The sequence below is a fragment of the Bufo gargarizans genome, chromosome 9 (assembly GCF_014858855.1).
Source record: "Bufo gargarizans isolate SCDJY-AF-19 chromosome 9, ASM1485885v1, whole genome shotgun sequence".
Taxonomy (NCBI): domain Eukaryota; kingdom Metazoa; phylum Chordata; class Amphibia; order Anura; family Bufonidae; genus Bufo; species Bufo gargarizans.
In genome coordinates, this window is record NC_058088.1 from 183,512,355 (window position 1) to 183,528,933 (window position 16,579).

Here is a 16,579-nt window from a genome sequence, read left to right on the forward strand (position 1 = left end):
AGGAACATATCGGAGCCCCTCATGCACCACGTCACCGTGTCTCAGCACGCATGGGGTCCTACTACTATATTGGCAAAGTTCCCAGCTTTTAACATTGGCTTGAGGAATTGTATCATTTTGTGTAAGATGTCCTTGTGGTGCATGCGGTCCGCACAGGCATCCTCCATTGTACGCATTTTTTGCTGGGGATTGCCGTTGTCTGCGGAGCGCATGCGGAGGAATTGCTCCCCCCGGTTATAGACGCGCCACAGTGTCTGGGTTTGAAGCATTTCCACCCATTTGGGCCACTTTTTTCAGTGAGTTTTTATATAAAGAAAGGCTCAATTGTGGAGCCGAAATGTCGCTACACTATGGGTGAATAAACTTTTTGTATTTTATTTTATCCTGCGTTGGAGTGCTGCTCTTTTTTGCATAAAAAAAATAAATATATATATTCTTATATTTTTTTTATTGATTTTTTTATTAGTCCTCCAAGGGGGCTTGAACATCATTCGATCACTTATAACATAGACTGCAATTGTTTACTATTGCAGTGTATGGGGATTTTCAGTACTGTCTATTATGGGGATTCTCCATTAGGGAGCCTTAAAAAGGCACCAGGCCGCCAGAGCAACAGATCAGAATCCTGTGATTTCGCTATGGGGTCCAGCTGTAGGTCAGGGAGAGCCCCTTCCCTCTGAATAACCTCTCAGGTGTTGAGGTTGTTAAGGGTTAAATAACCAGCACCAGAGTTCTCTTCGATGCCCGTTTTTGCGGGTGGGTGTCGGCTGTATTACAAAGCCGGCACCCGCCACTGGAGGCGGCTCTATACTCCCCTTGCTCACCTCGCTGACTTCCCATGTCTGTGTGCAATGCATTTCCTTTAATGTATGTTCTTCATCTGTTTGTTACCTGAAGATTATATAATATAGAAGCTATAAATATTAAATATGTTCCAGGATATTCTAAAAATCTGCGGCCTAGTCATTTTAGAGAGCACCTGAACCAGTTTAAAGTAAGTTTCTGAATTTTAAATATGGGTGGCCAATTCATGGTATATTTGGGATCGGAAGATTACTCATATATATATATTTAACTTTCTGAATGAGAACACCACTACAGGTTTTTGCAGGTGAAACTCAAAAATGATCAATTTGCATACCAGACTTATTATTTTTTCATTATTTGATGGTCAGCCGACATCAGCTCATATTTAGAAATAAACTGAGGGTGCAGTGTGTTGGTCTTATCAGTGAACAACATCTAGCAGACTGATGAGGAGGGTGACGCTGGAGGTGAACCTTCACACATCAACAGTGGAAATACTCTCAGGACACACTAGGTTTCACTGTCAGGTCGGCATCTCTACAGATGGGATTTGGGAGAATACTGCATCACTCGAGGTCTTCAATGCAATTCCTGATTTCTTCACCAAGAATGTGACGTTTTGACTGCAATGAGTCTTTGTCAAGCAGAGTGGCTTCAAAAAGACTCATTGCAGTCAAAATGTTGCATTCTTGGTGAATAAATCAGGAATTGCATTGAAAGCATTGTGTGCTGCAGTATTCCTCCATAATCCTTCATTATTAAGGCCTAACACTGCTGGCACCATCACTTCATGAACTGTCCAGTTTGGACCTAACGGTAGTGCTGCCTAATTTTGGATATTTTCCCTACAAAGAGCCCACATCAGCAGTTCTCACAAGAGGACTGAGGATTGCTAACAGTGCCTCCTCGTTTAAAGGAACAAGAAACAGAAAATGCAGACACAAAAAATATCCCTTCATCTCTTACCTTCCCTTGGTTCTATATTGTCTCACATTATAGTTAAAACCAAGAAATAAATAAAGAAAATTTCTCTCCATGTCCTGGGAGGTCAGCCATGTTCCTCCTCCTCCTCCTCCTCCTCCTCCTCCTCCTCCTCACAGGACTGTGAGAAGCTGGCTGGAGCAGGAGCCTCCCTGCTGTGCCCTATCTGCACTAGGACAAGAAGATCACTAAGCCAATTCTATTTGGCTTGGTCCGTCTCCAGCTGAAGATGGAGCAGATCATCATTAGATTAACCCTTTTGTTCTACACAAAGATTTCTATTTGACTGCTTGCTTCAGGGACTCACAGAAAGTGCTTAGTGTTTAGTGTTCCTTTAACTCTTTACAACGATCGTATGAATTCTTGATTTTTGGCTATATGTATCTCCTGACAGGTGAGTATCTACATACAGTATGGAGAACCTGGATTTCAGTGATAGTTCAGTTGTCTTAAAACCTTGTTAACATTTGTAATAAGAGTAGAATTGTATTTCCATATGGTCGTGTCTTTTATGAGAGATGTCTTTGGGAGATTTGGCTGCATTGGTGACCGGCCGTGGTGAAGTCTTACGATATTATCGGGAACATGAACACTTTTCTTATGAACTCTTAATGCACAGTGAACTGACACCTGAATGACTTCTCGCGGGTTGATTATCATCTTATGGTTGTTGAAGCTATTTGGAATTTCTGGCTCATAGTATATCAGCTGAAGAATGTTGGTTCCTGGTACATTTTTGGGAAAAGCCATCTGAAAATTAGGCACAGTGATGTTCTTTGGGTAGTAATAGTTATTTACCAGGTATACAGCCGTATCTGGATAGGTTTTCTCCAACGTCTCCATCATTTCATTCCAAGTTTTGTTATGTCTCGGCAGAATGATTTCGTCCATATCATTGAGGGTGACATATCGACTTTTGTACATGTTTCTGTACATACAATCATTCAGTGCTGAGAGCTGCCCGTAATAACCAATTTGGCTTTTAGGGTTCATACTTTGATGCCAGGCAACAGATGTTCTTAAAAATTTGTCTATTGGCCAAGGTACAATCTCTAGAAATCCTTCTGAGACATAGTAATTAAGGACTCGCCCCATGGCCTTACTGCAGCCATTCTTGTAGATGACCACCTTCTGGGCTCCTAGAAGACGATACATCTCTATGGCCTGGATAAGCTGCAATATGTTGTCCTGGTTTCCGAACATGGTAGAGATACACACTGTGAAGTTTGCAGAGAAAGGCTGGGGACTGCGGTTCTTTATCTCAAACACAGGAACATTATTTGTGTTTCTTATTTTGGACCAATGGATGGAGATGTGCTGAGAAGAGCAGTTCAGAGGTTCAGGGCAGACCACATCTGCTGGCCCATAAGGAAACCCAAACCATTGGGAGTGGATCTCTATGGTTGCTTTTACGGAAACATATCCAGGGTTATTCATACAGTAAAACCAACAATATAGCTCTTTCACATCTTCATCGTGGATAATGGTCAACACACGCACTTGGCTGGACTCTCTGCCATCATAATAAGCTGCTATGATGAAGGTCTTATTGTTCTCTAGAGGGGTGATTGTGTCCCTGGAAATGACAAAGGTTTTATTGTTATCTTAAGGCGTAATTGGAAATTACATTGTTTTATTGTTTTCTACATGGATGATTGTATACCTGGAAATGTCCGGGCCTTTTCCTCCGGCTCTTTCTTTAGGTAAAGCATGATAATAATAAATAAGGAAAATGATGTTCAGTATCAAGATCGCAAAACACAGCTTCATAGTGACTGTGGACGAATGGCCAAAAATATTAAGAATGGTGGACATCTGCAAACAAAAGTGTACACTTTTAATATGGGAGAGCGGTGAGTGAAAAACTATTGGAAAGAAAACTGGAGAAGTCGTTCACCTAATCACAGTGTAGCTTGGCCTCGGGCTGGTCGGGTTAGAAAAAGAATTGTTGACACATAGAAACATGACTGCAGACAAAGACCAGGTGGTCCATTATATTATATGGTCCATCTGTACTTATATTACTTCCATTCCATACAGTTTTTACAAACAAATCTGCTCGAAGTTTGTGCCAAGCAAATACTGGTCTTTCAGTAAAATAATATTGTCTGACATTGCTTTATGTCGCCCTTTTCCTTCTTTCCTTAATGTTATATAAATTAAATTCTTATAGTCTTTCTTGTTTTCTTCTATAGTCTCTCCAGGGTTGGTCTGTCTCAGACATTGATGGCTTATCGCTAGGATAGGCCATCAATGTCAAGTAGGTGCAGGTCCCACCTCTCTCCTTTCCCAAGAATGAGGCCCTTGAAGTGAAGGTGAGCACACCCTGTATGCCCAGCGTGCTCTCCATTCACTCATATGCAAGTTCCGAAAATAGCTGACCGAGCTCGCTTGGTTATTTTCAGAAGTTCCATAGTGATGAATGGAAAGAGCACCTAGCATGCACGGCCACCTCCATTCACCATTATTGGCCTACCAGAAATAGTCGGGCCAGTGTTAGCCTATTTTCAGAACTCTCTAGAGGTGAATGGATGGGGGCTGCTCTTGTGATTTCCTTCTCTTTCAGGGACCACATTGTGGATATAGGTTTCAAAGGTGGGCATGGGCGGATTGGCCATAGACCCTACAGGGAAATTTCCCAGTGGGCCGATGCCTAGGAGGGCCACCCAAGCCCTCCTCATGGCCGCCAGCCAGGTACATAATAATACGATTCTCTCTTTCGTACCTGTCCAGAAGCCGCACTCTGTGCATGAGAGGTGCATTCTCCTTCACTTCGGGGACCCTGTTTTGGAGATGCGTTCTGGTCCCACCTTTGGAACTCACTTGTATCTGACATTTATGGCATGTCCTAGAGATATGCCATCAATGTCTGCAGGGCCATCTTTACCAAGGGGCAAAAGGGGCAGCTGCCCCAGGCCCAGTTGCTCCTGGGGGGCCCAAGGCAGCTGCCTCTTGAGCCCTGCTAGCCACTGCCCTGGGTGTCAGGCTGTCAGCTACACAGGGGGTGCTGCCATGCCATGCATGCCGGCACTGAGTCCAGGCATCGTACTGTTAGAGCTGTAAATGTGATCTAGGACCTTAGATGACATCATCACCATGTGACCAGTAACCTAGCAATATTACTGGTCACATGGCTATGAGGTCATCACAGGTCCTAACAGGAGTGTTGCAGGAGAAGTTTGGAGCTTTTTTTGCTAAGATTACATCAGAAAAAGGTGACAGGGGCTGTTATGCTAATATACTGTAAACTACTGTATAGTGGGGTGCTGTATACTGTGTGGGGGCCTGTATACTGTGGGGGCTGTATAATGGGGGGGGGCAGTATACTGTGTGGGGCTGTATACTGTGGGGGGCTGTATACTGTGGGGGGGGGGGGGGGGTGCTGTATATTGTGGAGTGCTATACTGCTGTACGGTATACTGTGGGGGGCTGTATACTGTATACTGTGGGTGCTGTATAGTGTGGAGTGCTATACTGCTGTATTGTATAGTGTGGGGGGCTGTATAGTGTGGGGTGCTGTATCGTGTATAGTTTGGGGTGCTGTATACGGTGAGGTGCTATACTGCTCTACTGTATACTGTGAGGTGTTGTATACTGTGAGGTGTTGTATACTGTGGGGTGTTGTATACTGTGGGGTGCTGTATACTGTGGGCTGCTATACTGCTCTACTATATACTGTGGGGTGCTATACTGCATACTGTGTGGTGCTGTATACTATAGGGTGCTATACTGCAAACTGTGGGGTGCTGGGGTGCACTGTAACACTAGGGTGAGCCGAGCCCTGGTCTCCTTCCTGCAGAGCGGTGCCCAATTCCAGCCCAGAGCACGGATCCTGAGCCGCTAGAGTCTTCTGAACTGGAAGTATTTACAGTCATTCACTGTACTCTACCAGATGTGTGGATTTTTTGTGTGTGTTGTGGTGGAGGGCGTGATTGCCTGCTAAGGTGTGGGAAGGCGGGATCCAGGGGGCCCAAGTAAATTTTTGCCCAGGGTCCAATCAATATTAAAGACGGCCCTGAATGTCTGGGATGGATCAATCATTTTACAATCAGTTTTCATAATCCACTGAACTTTCCAGGGATTAAGTCCAATTTTCATTAATGTTCAGCTAATAAATCAGCTCTTTATCAGCATTGTTTTAAAGGCTTTGCTGAAATCCAGATAAGTGATGTCCACAGTACCACCTTCATCCAACACTTTACATAGTGAAATAAGTCCAATAAGGTTTCATAGAGAAGATCTGCCCTCAATGAAACCATGCTGTTTTGGGTCCAACAAGTGGTTGGTTGTTAGGTGGTCCTCATTTTCAGGAGAGTGTCCACTATTTTTACTACTAGAGATGTCAAACTTACTGGCCTGCAGTTACTGGCTTCTTCTCAAACTACCCTTATTATGGATATAAATACTATCATAAGGAAGATTATTTGCCGGAAGGGATTGGTTGACCAGATCAGTGATTGTTCTTTAACTGCTTCCGGACCACCCGGTGACTATAGACGTCAGGGCAGTCCATGCTTATCTCTGCAAGGATGTTACTGAACGTCCTTGCAGAGATCACAGCTGCATGCTAATCATGCGACAGAGGGTGTCCATTGTCAGTGAAAGCTAGGTTCTCCGCAGAGAAGACAGGTACTTACTTTACTGTAGTTGCCACTCAATCAGCCCTGTATATACAGATTAAAAAGCGGTAATGCAGCTGCTTCCTACTCTGGTCCTACTAGTCTTGTGATCACTAGGGGTCGGATGTATGCACAAACTGCTGGGTCTTAGCAGACCCAGATCAGCTTTGCAGTGAGGCTTTACAACATTGTAAACCCATTGGAGCTCCATTCCTCTTGTAATTGGAACTAATATGTCAGTCCCAGTTACAGGAGGTATCAGCAATTAAAAAATTGTAATGTTAAAATGGCAGTGGGGGCACAAAGGTGGAGATTTATCAAGACAGGTGCTTTCTGTGCCGGTCTTGATATCCCCTGCACTGCTGGAGGATGCACAACACTTTGATGAGTCGCAGGCATCGTCATAAATTAGGCGCATCCTCCTGCAGTCCATGCTCCTAAACAGAAATCTACAACAGCTCAGCCGTAGACTTAAAGCAACTTTTCTGGTGCAAGGGAGATGACAAATCTCCCCAAAATGTAAAATAAAATAAAAAACTGAACAGCCTGCCAAATACCTTTACCGCAGGTCCAATCAGGCATGTTGTAAAAACCTATAATTATATATGATCTCCTTTTATTGCATATTGAGTTCAACCAGCAGGTTTTCATAATCCTTAATTTGCCCTGGAAGCTTATAAATCCAATTCTAATCCCTGTCCTTTCTTTAGTTTTTGTGAAAACGCAGAGTTTCTAGCTCTTTGTGTGTATTGTGTATTACTGTCAGTTTCAGACTAACCTCATCCACTACGTTTACTATTCCAGCAACTACCTCATTGTGGCAAAAAATAATTTATAGAACCAGGCGTAGGTCTAAGTAGAACATCTTCCAGTTTATTAGTTCCACAATTAAAATCCAGTAATACAGCCCATGACGCTTGGTCTGCATACTTTCGGACTATAAATAATACTTTCTCATGACCCTGGACTAGTTATAGTCCAAAACCCATAGGCCAACTGCTGATCATCTCTTGGGGTTCCTTGTATCACTGTCTTTTAATTGTGAAACCAATCGGAAGAAGTTTTACTGAGACCAAAGCCTGTTGTCGGATAATATTATATTTACCACTATTGGAATAAAGGTCCACACATTGCAGGAGCGGTGAGCCGATCATTGACTGTTGATACAACAGTATCTACCATCCTAACATCTATATCATCAACTACATCTAAAGTCCTTAGTTCCAAACAACATCATCAACTGCATCTATCATCCCAACAGCATTATCAACTGCATCTACCACCCCAACTATATCTACCATCCCAACATCTAAGGAAACTGCATCTACCATCCCAACATCTAAGGAAACTGCATCTACCACCCCAACTATATCTACCATCCCAACATCTAAGGAAACTGCATCTACCATCCCAACATCTAAGGAAACTGCATCTACCACCCCAACTATATCTACCATCCCAACATCTAAAGAAACTGCATCTACTATCCCAACTGTATTAGAGAGGACCTCTCACCGCTCCTGACATGCCTGTTTTAATAGCTTAATGCATTCCACATGTAATAACGATTCTGGAGCATCTATTCTTATGTCTCTATGTTGTGTCATTCCTTTATTATTTCTTCTAGAAGTTATGAATGAAATGCTATTAGTCTTCAGTAAGGGTACAGAGGGGAGGTAACCAGTTGGGGGGGATGTACTTACACAATCAGAAAATGGCAGCACTGATTGGATAGAGTGAGTCTGTGCAGGGACACGCCCCCAACTGGTTACCTCCCCTCTGTACCCTTACTGCAAACTGATAGCAATTCATTCATAACTTCAAGAAGGAATAATAAAGGAATGGCACAACATAGAGCCATAAGAATAGATGCTCCAGGGAATGTATGACGCTACTAAAACCGGCGTGTCAGGAAAGGGGACAGGTCCTCTTTAACAACTGCCTCATTTTTATATCAAAAAACCACGGCACTCTATAGAGAATTTATAAGTTGCTTATTTTATTATTATATTTCATATCTTTTTGTAAATCCATCCAAAATAGTAGCCACTGGCCAACGTTTCGGTCTAATCTTAGACCTTGATCACGGCCTTAGTCTGTATAGTAGGGAGAATGGTGGATCAACTGCCTCATAAACTGTATCTACCCTCCCAACATCAACGCATCTACCATCCCAACAGCATCATCAACTGTATCTACCACCCCAACATCTACATCAACTACATCTATGATCCCCACTATATCAACTGCTTTTTACCATGCCAAATGCATGATCATCTGCATCTACCAAACCATCTACATCAATTAAATCTACCATCCCAACTACATTATCACCTACCTCTACCATCCCAAGTACATTATAAACTGCATCTACCATGCCAACATCTAAATCATCAACTGTATCTACCAGCCCAATAACTACCACATTAATTGCATCTACCATTCCAAGTACATCAGCTACATTTACCATCCTAATTACATCACTTACAGTTGTGTTCGAAATAATAGCAGTCAGACATCACTAACCTGATCAATCACAGCTTTTGATAGAAATGATATTTCTACATGTCTAATAATATACTAGCAGGTGTAGTAGAGTTATAGAAATCCAACAGACCCAACACTCATGACAGGCATGCTGCTGATTCTCTGTAATTCAATCACTTATTGAAAGGGGCATGTTAAAAATAAGAGCAGTGTGGAGTTCAATGAGTGAGGTCATTCATTCTTTGAAAAACAGGTGGCAATTATTGCCCTTATTTAAGGAAGGAAGTTGCTGCCTTCCTTCCTTAAATAAGGGCAATAATTGCCACCTGTTGTACATGCTGGTTACAGTGCATTTCTCTCTGAAATTCTGAGGAAAATGGGTTGTTCCAGACATTGTTCAGAAGAACAGCGTACCTTGATTAAAAAGTTGATTGGAGAAGGGAAAACATATAAAGAAGTGCAGAAAATGATAGGCTGCTCAGCTCAAATGCTTTAAAATGGCAACCAAAACGTGAAAGACGTGGAAGAAAGCGAAAAACTACCATTCGAATGGATAGAAGTATAGCCAAAATGGCAAGGACTCGGCCAACAATCAGCTCCAGGAAGATCAAAGAAGGCTTAAAGTTCCCTGTGAGTACTGTTGCAATTAGAAGACGCCTATGTGAAGCCAAGCCATCTGCAAGAAGCCCCCGCAAAGTCCCACTGTTGAAAAAAAAGACATGTGCTGAAGAGTAGGGTTGAGCGAACCCGAACTGTAAAGTTCGGGTTCGTACCGAACTTTAGGGTTTTTGGACCCCAGACCCGAACCCGAACATTTTTTGTAAAAGTTTGGGTTCAGGTTTGGTGTTCGGCGCTTGCTTGGTGCTTTTTAAAAAGGCTGCAGAGCAGGCAATCAACAAGCGGTTAACTGTTTGACCTTAGAAGCCATCACAGCCATGCCTACTAATGGAATCCCTGTGATTGGCCAGTGTAGCATGTGACCCAGCCTCTATATAAGCTGGAGTCACGTAGCGCTGCACATCACTCTACTGTACTTAGTGTAGGGAGCGAATAGGAGAGAGTCTTTGCTCAAAATCTGAATCTAACTCAGCGATCTACCTAAATTGTGTTTTGTGGGTGCAGGGCCCAATTTTTTTTTCCTGCCCTGAGCCCATTGACAAAAAAAAATAACTTTAATAAGTCAGTTAGGTGGGAGGCGGCGGCGGCCATTTTATGCAAGCTCAGTGCTCCAGCACTGCATCTGAGCTTTTGGAACATTGAAAATCCCAATTTTTTGGGCAATATACAGTCGTGGCCAAAAGTTTTAAGAATGACACAAATATAAGCTAAACTGCTTTTAGATCTTTGTTTCAGTTGTTTCTGTGATGTAGTGAAATATAATTACACGCACTTCATACGTTTCAAAGGCTTTTAGCAACAATTACATGACATTTATGCAGAGTCAGTATTTGCAGTGTTGGCCCTTCTTTTTCAGGACCTCTGCAATCCGACTGGGCATGCTCTCAATCAACTTCTGGGCCAATTCCTGACTGATAGCAACCCATTCTTTCACAATCACTTCTTGGAGTTTGTCAGAATTAGTGGGTTTTTGTTTGTCCACCCGCCTCTTGAGGATTGACCATAAGTTCTCAATGGGATTAAGATCTGGGGAGTTTCCAGGCCATGGACCCAAAATGGTCCCCGAGCCACTTAGTTATCACTTTTGCCTTATGGCACGGTTCTCCATAATGCATTGTTCTTCACCAACCTGTTGTTGGATTGTTGGAAGAAGTTGCTGTTGGAGGGTGTTTTGGTACCATTCTTTATTCATGGCTGTGTTTTTGGGCAAAATTGTGAGTGAGCCCACTCCCTTGGATGAGAAGCAACCCCACACATGAATGGTCTCAGGATGCTTTACTGTTGGCATGACACAGGACTGATGGTAGCGCTCACCTTTTCTTCTCCGGACAAGCCTTTTTCCTGATGCCTCAAACAATCGGAAAGAGGCTTCATCAGAGAATATGACTTTGCCCCAGTCCTCAGCAGTACATTCACCATATTTTCTGCAGAAGATCAATCTGTCCCTGATGTTTTTTTGGGAGAGAAGTGGCTTCTTTGCTGCCCTTCTTGACACCAGGCCATCTTCCAAAAGTCTTTGCCTCACTGTGCGTGCAGATGTGCTCACACCTGCCTGCTGCCATTCCTAAGCAAGCTCTGCACTGGTGGCACTCCGATCCCACAGCTGAATCCTCTTTAGGAGACGATCCTGGCGCTTGCTGGACCTTCTTGGATGCCCTGAAGCCTTCTTAACAAGAATTGAACCTCTTTCCTTGAAGTTCTTGATGATCCTATAAATTGTTGATTGAGGTGCAATCTTAGTAGCCACAATATCCTTGCCTGTGAAGCCATTTTTATGAATCGCAATGATGGCTGCACGCGTTTCTTTGCAGGTCACCATGGTTAACAATGGAAGAACAATGATTTCAAGAATCACCCTCATTTTAACAGGACAAGTTTGCCATTTTAACCTAATCAGCCTGACATAATGATCTCCAGCCTTGTGCTCGTCAACATTCTCTCCTGAGTTAACAAGACGATTACTGAAATGATCTCAGCAGGTCCTTTAATGACAGCAATGAAATGCAGTGGAAAGGTTTTTTGGGGATTAAGTCAATTTTCATGGCAAAGAAGGACTATGCAATTCATCTGATCACTCTTCATAACATTCTGGAGTATATACAAATTGCTATTATAAAAACTTAAGCAGCAACTTTTCCAATTTCCAATATTTATGTAATTCTCAAAACTTTTGGCCTCGACTGTACACTAGACAACAGTCCCTGCCTGCTCTCCTAGCTGCCTATAGCTTGAAACGAGTTTGTTTTAGTGGTCCTCTCTCCACGATGCAAGCAACGCTATATATTTGGTCACACCTCACGGCCGCTCTAAAGTTATTCAACATTCCAAGGGAAAAAATTCCCTTAATTTCACTGACATATCTTACCCCGGACTTGGACTTAACTGTGTGGTCCAATAGCGGGATACACTATCTCAGTTGTTTATACTCAGGCTCATCCCTGGTAGACTTTCAGTTCTTACATTCTAACTACTCCCTTCCGCACCCTCAATTCTACCAATTTCTCAGAATTAGACACCTGCTAAATAGTCTCTTGCAACCACGCTCTCAAGCTAGCACTAATATTTGTCAAGCATACTTTTCGGCTGCCACACCATGCCGCCTTAGGTTATCATCTTTGTATTCGGGGCTTTTCTCGCTAAACAGCCATACATGATCAGGTGGGAACAAGAGCTTAATGTCAGGTTCACTGTTACACAATGGAAGGCCGCAATGTATCGGTCCTTTAAAAGCTCTAAATGTTAAACCACGTTGACAAGCCAGAAGGATCCAACTGGGGTGGTATCTGACCCCTAATAGGTTGGCACACTGCTCACCAGGTTACTCGCCTCTTTGTTGGAGGAAATGCGGGAGCATAGGAACCCCCCTGCATATATGGTGGGCGTTCCCATATACCGGCCTACTTTGGCGTAAAGTGTAAACCCTGATTCACCAAGGCACTGATCTCAAAATTACCCTTACCCCTGCTCTTTCCATTCTCGGGCAGGGGCCTGGTGGAAGTCACTCCAAAAGTGCGCTGGGTAAACAGGCGTGCACTCTTACAATCACTGATGTAATCCAAATAATTAACTACCACATGCACTGTGAAATGGTTTTTGGGCCCTCGTCTGCTGCCTGCATCCGCTCACATAATCACTGGGTTCCATGGCAATCTAGCAGATTCGCAATTGCATTACCTGAATGCTTGAGGTAATCTATTCCCTTCGCTCCAGTCGCACCTAGTCCCCCCCCTCCCGATAGCACCGCTGCAGATGGGATACTATCTCCTCATGCTTAGACATTCCTTCTGTTATAAGGTAGCAACTCTCACCCCTGTGCATTGGAATAGTCATTGGAATTGTTAGACTCCACTGTGTATACCATATGTACGATGTATTGCACTGTCATTTAATGTACTTGTATTTCACTTTCTTTATTTTCATCTTTTGAAAAATCTCAATAAAAACTTATTGAACCATAATAACAGAATAGCACAGCAGTATCTAAAGCGTGTATCTCACACTGACAGATGCAGATAAGGCCGCAAATTAGGTATTTTGCCCAAAAAGGGTGTTTCTTTAATAACAGAATATTACAGCAGTATATAACGCTTGAATTTCACACGTACAGATGCAGGAAGGGCTGTAAAATTGAGTATTTGAGTATTGAGTATTGGCAAAAATGGGTGTTTTTTAAAACCCAGAAAATTATTGAAGTATTTCAAGCTTGTTTTTAACAATCACAGATGAAGCAAAGACTGCAATATTAAAGGGCTTCTGTCACCCCACTAAAGTCATATTTTTTGGGGGGCTAGTTAAATTCCTTATACTGCGATATATAAAAATATAATGCTCTTACTTACTTTCCTTCAGCCGTTTCTTATAAAAACGAACTTTTAGGGCGTCTACTTGCTGGCAGCCGCAGCAAAAAAAACGCCTCCTCGTCGTGTTGATTGACAGGGCCAGCCACGATCTCCTCCTCCGGCCGGCCCTGTCAGCATTTCAAAAATCGCGTGCCTGTGTTCACTCGGCGCAGGCGCTCTGAGAGAAGGAGGCTCGCCTCCTCAGCACTCCCTCAGTGCGCCTGCGCCAATGACGTCTTCTTTTTCGGTGATGTCATCGGTGCAGGCACACTGAGGGCGTGCTGAGGAGGCGAGCCTCCTCATCTCAGAGCACCTGCGCCGAATGAACACAGGCGCGCGATTTTTGAAATGCTGACAGGGCCGGCCGGAGGAGGAGATCGCGGCTGGCCCTGTCAATCAACACGACGAGGGGGCCCTACTTGCTGGTAGAGACCTAATTTACATATTATAAAAGTTCGTTTTTATAAGAAACAGCTGAAGGAAAGTAAGTAACACCATTATATTTTCATATATCGCTGTATAAGGAATTTCACTAGCCCCCCCAAAAAAAATGACTTGGGGGTGACAGAAGCCCTTTAAGTTTTTTTTACTAACAGAATATGAAAGCTGTGTATAACACTTGAATTTCACACTGACAGATGCAGCAAGGGCTGTAAAATTTAGTATTTTGCCCAAAAAGGGTGTTTTTCAAAACCCCGAGAATTATTGCTGTATTTCTAGCTTAAATTGCACACTGACTAATGCTGCAAAGGCCACAGATGTAGGGTCTTGCCAAAAATGGGTGATTTTTTTTAAACCCAGAATATAATTGCTGTAGTTGAAGCTTCTATTTGACTGTCACAAATGCACATATGTTGTGCTGTTGCACAGAACTTGCATAATATGGCTGCCGCCGCCGCCCAGCTAACTAACAGACGGATAAAAGTTATTTTTGTGGGTCACTGGGTTCAGGGCAGGGTAAAAAGATTGTGCACTGCACCCACAAAACTAAATCTAGGTAGATCGCTGAGTTAACAAGCACTTCTGATTAAAGATTCTGTCCTATTTTCTCCCTCACAGCAGCAGCATCCTATCCCTACACTAATCAGAGTAGAGTGACGTGCAGCGCTACGCGACTCCAGCTTATATAGAGGCTGGGTCACATGCTACACTGGCCAATCACAGCCATGCCATTAGTAGGCTTCTAAGGGCACAGAGTTAAACGCTTGTTGATTGGCTGCAGCCTTTCAAAAAGCACCATAAAATAGCCGAACACTGAACCCGAACCCGAACTTTTAATGAAATGTTCGGGTTCTGGTCCATGGGGCCAAAAATCCTAATGTTCGGTACGAACCCGAACTTTACAGTTCGGGTTCGCTCAACCCTACTGCTGTTATATTCTGGTTTTAAAAATACACCCATTTTGTCCTAGATACTACATTTGCTGCATTTCTGACAGTCCAATACAAGCGTTAAATAATGCTGTTATATTCTGGTATTAAAAAAACACCCATTTTGTGCAAAATACTACATTTGGGGCCTTTACTGCATTTCTGACAGTCCAATCCAAGCGTTAAATGCTGCTGTTATATTCTGGTATTAAAAAAACACTCATTTTGTGCAAAATACTACAATTGCGGCCTTTGCTGCATTTGTGACAGTCCAATACAAGCGTTAAATACTGCTGTTATATTCTAGTTTTAAAAAAACACCTATTTTGTGCAAAATACTACAATTGCGGCCTTCGCTGCATTTCTGACAGTCCAATACAAGCGTTAAATACTGCTGTTATATTCTGGTATTAAAAAAACACCCATTTTGTGTAAAATACTACAATTGCGGCCTTCGCTGCATTTCTGACAGTCTAATACAAGCTTTAAATACTGCTGTTATATTCTGGTTAAAAAAAAACACCCATTTTGTCCTAGATACTACATTTTGGGCATTTGCTGCATTTCTGACAGTCCAATACAAGCGTTAAATACTGCTGTTATATTCTGGTATTAAAAAACACCCATTTTGTGCAAGATTCTACATTTGCTGGCTTTGCTGCATTTCTGACAGCCCAATACAAGCGTTAAATACTGCTGTTATATCCTGGTTTTAAAAAAACACCCATTTTGTCCTAGATACTACATGTGCGGCCTTTGTTACATTTCTGACAGTCCAATACAAGTGTTAAATACTGATGCTATATTCTGGTTTTTAAAAAACACCCATTTTGTGCTAGATACTACATTTGGGGCCTTTGCTGCATTTCTGACAGTCCAATACAACCAGTCTATATTGCTGTTACATTCAAAAAATATATAAATTTAATTAAAATATAATAAAAGAAGAAATAAAAATAAAGAAACCAAAAATAAAAATAAAAAGTTCACCACTGTGTTTCTTGATGTCAAATCGGCTTCACTGACCTCCGTGTGATGCAGGTAAATTCGCAATGAATCAGTCTCTATACAAAAGGTGGTCGCGCTGCCAGGTATACGTCTTAATTCACAAGCTCAAGAGAAGCGGCAATCTTCTTTGACACAACCAGCACACCTGAGTCCTGCCGGATAGCAGCCTTTTCTCAAAGCAACCTTCCTACGGAATCAAAGTTTCGGGTACCTAGTGAAGGTCTGCAAAGTTGAGTTAACGAAACGCTCTTATTATACTCACAATAAAATCATGAATGACACGCCTTAAATAATCATAAAATCTGGTCCATCAGGTCCATCAACCCCAATGTCTGGGCATATATTGTTCATTGACAAATTAACATTTTTTGTGGGGTGAAGTATTTGTATAAAATTCGCCTGTCACACTGTTATGTGACCTCAACAAATTTTTCCTCTTTATGACACCGGCACTGCCTTACTGTCAGTGAACCTAATTGTTGACTGTCCACATCTGGTAATTATACCCTTTGACCCAATGCTGGGTATAATTACCAGATGTGGATTCAGTTACATATTTATTCCCAGAATTTTTGTACAGTCACTCAGAATTGAGAAAGCTCATTGGAAGAACGAGTGAAACATTTTCAAGAAATCTACAGTACGTCCAGTTGCCTTAATTTATTCTTTACAGATTTAATTGTTGACTATTGGGGGTTACATTGTCGCCCGACATAAACCATCTGTTAGTTTGATTGGTGAATGCAAAGAATGAGGAGAGCGTCAAATAAGGGACGTGGCCCCGGTCGTGGTGCTGCTAGTGCTGGTGGAGCTCCTGTTGCAGGAAGAGGACGTGGTCGATCTGTGCCAG

At 42.6% G+C, this 16,579-nt stretch overlaps 1 protein-coding gene across 1 annotated transcript; it reads right to left on the reverse strand.

Moving 5' to 3' along the window:
- Positions 1-1,883: 1,883 nt before the first annotated feature.
- Positions 1,884-4,363, reverse strand: LOC122919853 (beta-1,4-galactosyltransferase galt-1-like). The gene is made up of 3 exons (XM_044269042.1): positions 4,265-4,363; positions 3,452-3,603; positions 1,884-3,364 (listed from the first exon to the last, which is right to left on the reverse strand). The coding sequence occupies exons 1-3, from the start codon at positions 4,361-4,363 to the stop codon at positions 2,218-2,220; spliced, it is 1,398 nt and encodes a 465-aa protein (XP_044124977.1). The 3' UTR covers positions 1,884-2,217.
- Between the last annotated feature and the right edge of the window lie 12,216 nt (positions 4,364-16,579).

Coding starts and splice junctions, on each gene's coding strand:
- LOC122919853 (XM_044269042.1), bottom strand. CDS start 4,363: ATGTGGTCCCTGAAAGAGAAGGAAATCACAAGAGCAGCCCCCATCCAT. Junction 3,604..4,264: donor CACTGGCCCGACTATTTCTG/GTAGGCCAATAA, acceptor TTTTGTTTGCAG/ATGTCCACCATTCTTAATAT. Junction 3,365..3,451: donor AAAGGCCCGGACATTTCCAG/GTATACAATCAT, acceptor TGTCATTTCCAG/GGACACAATCACCCCTCTAG.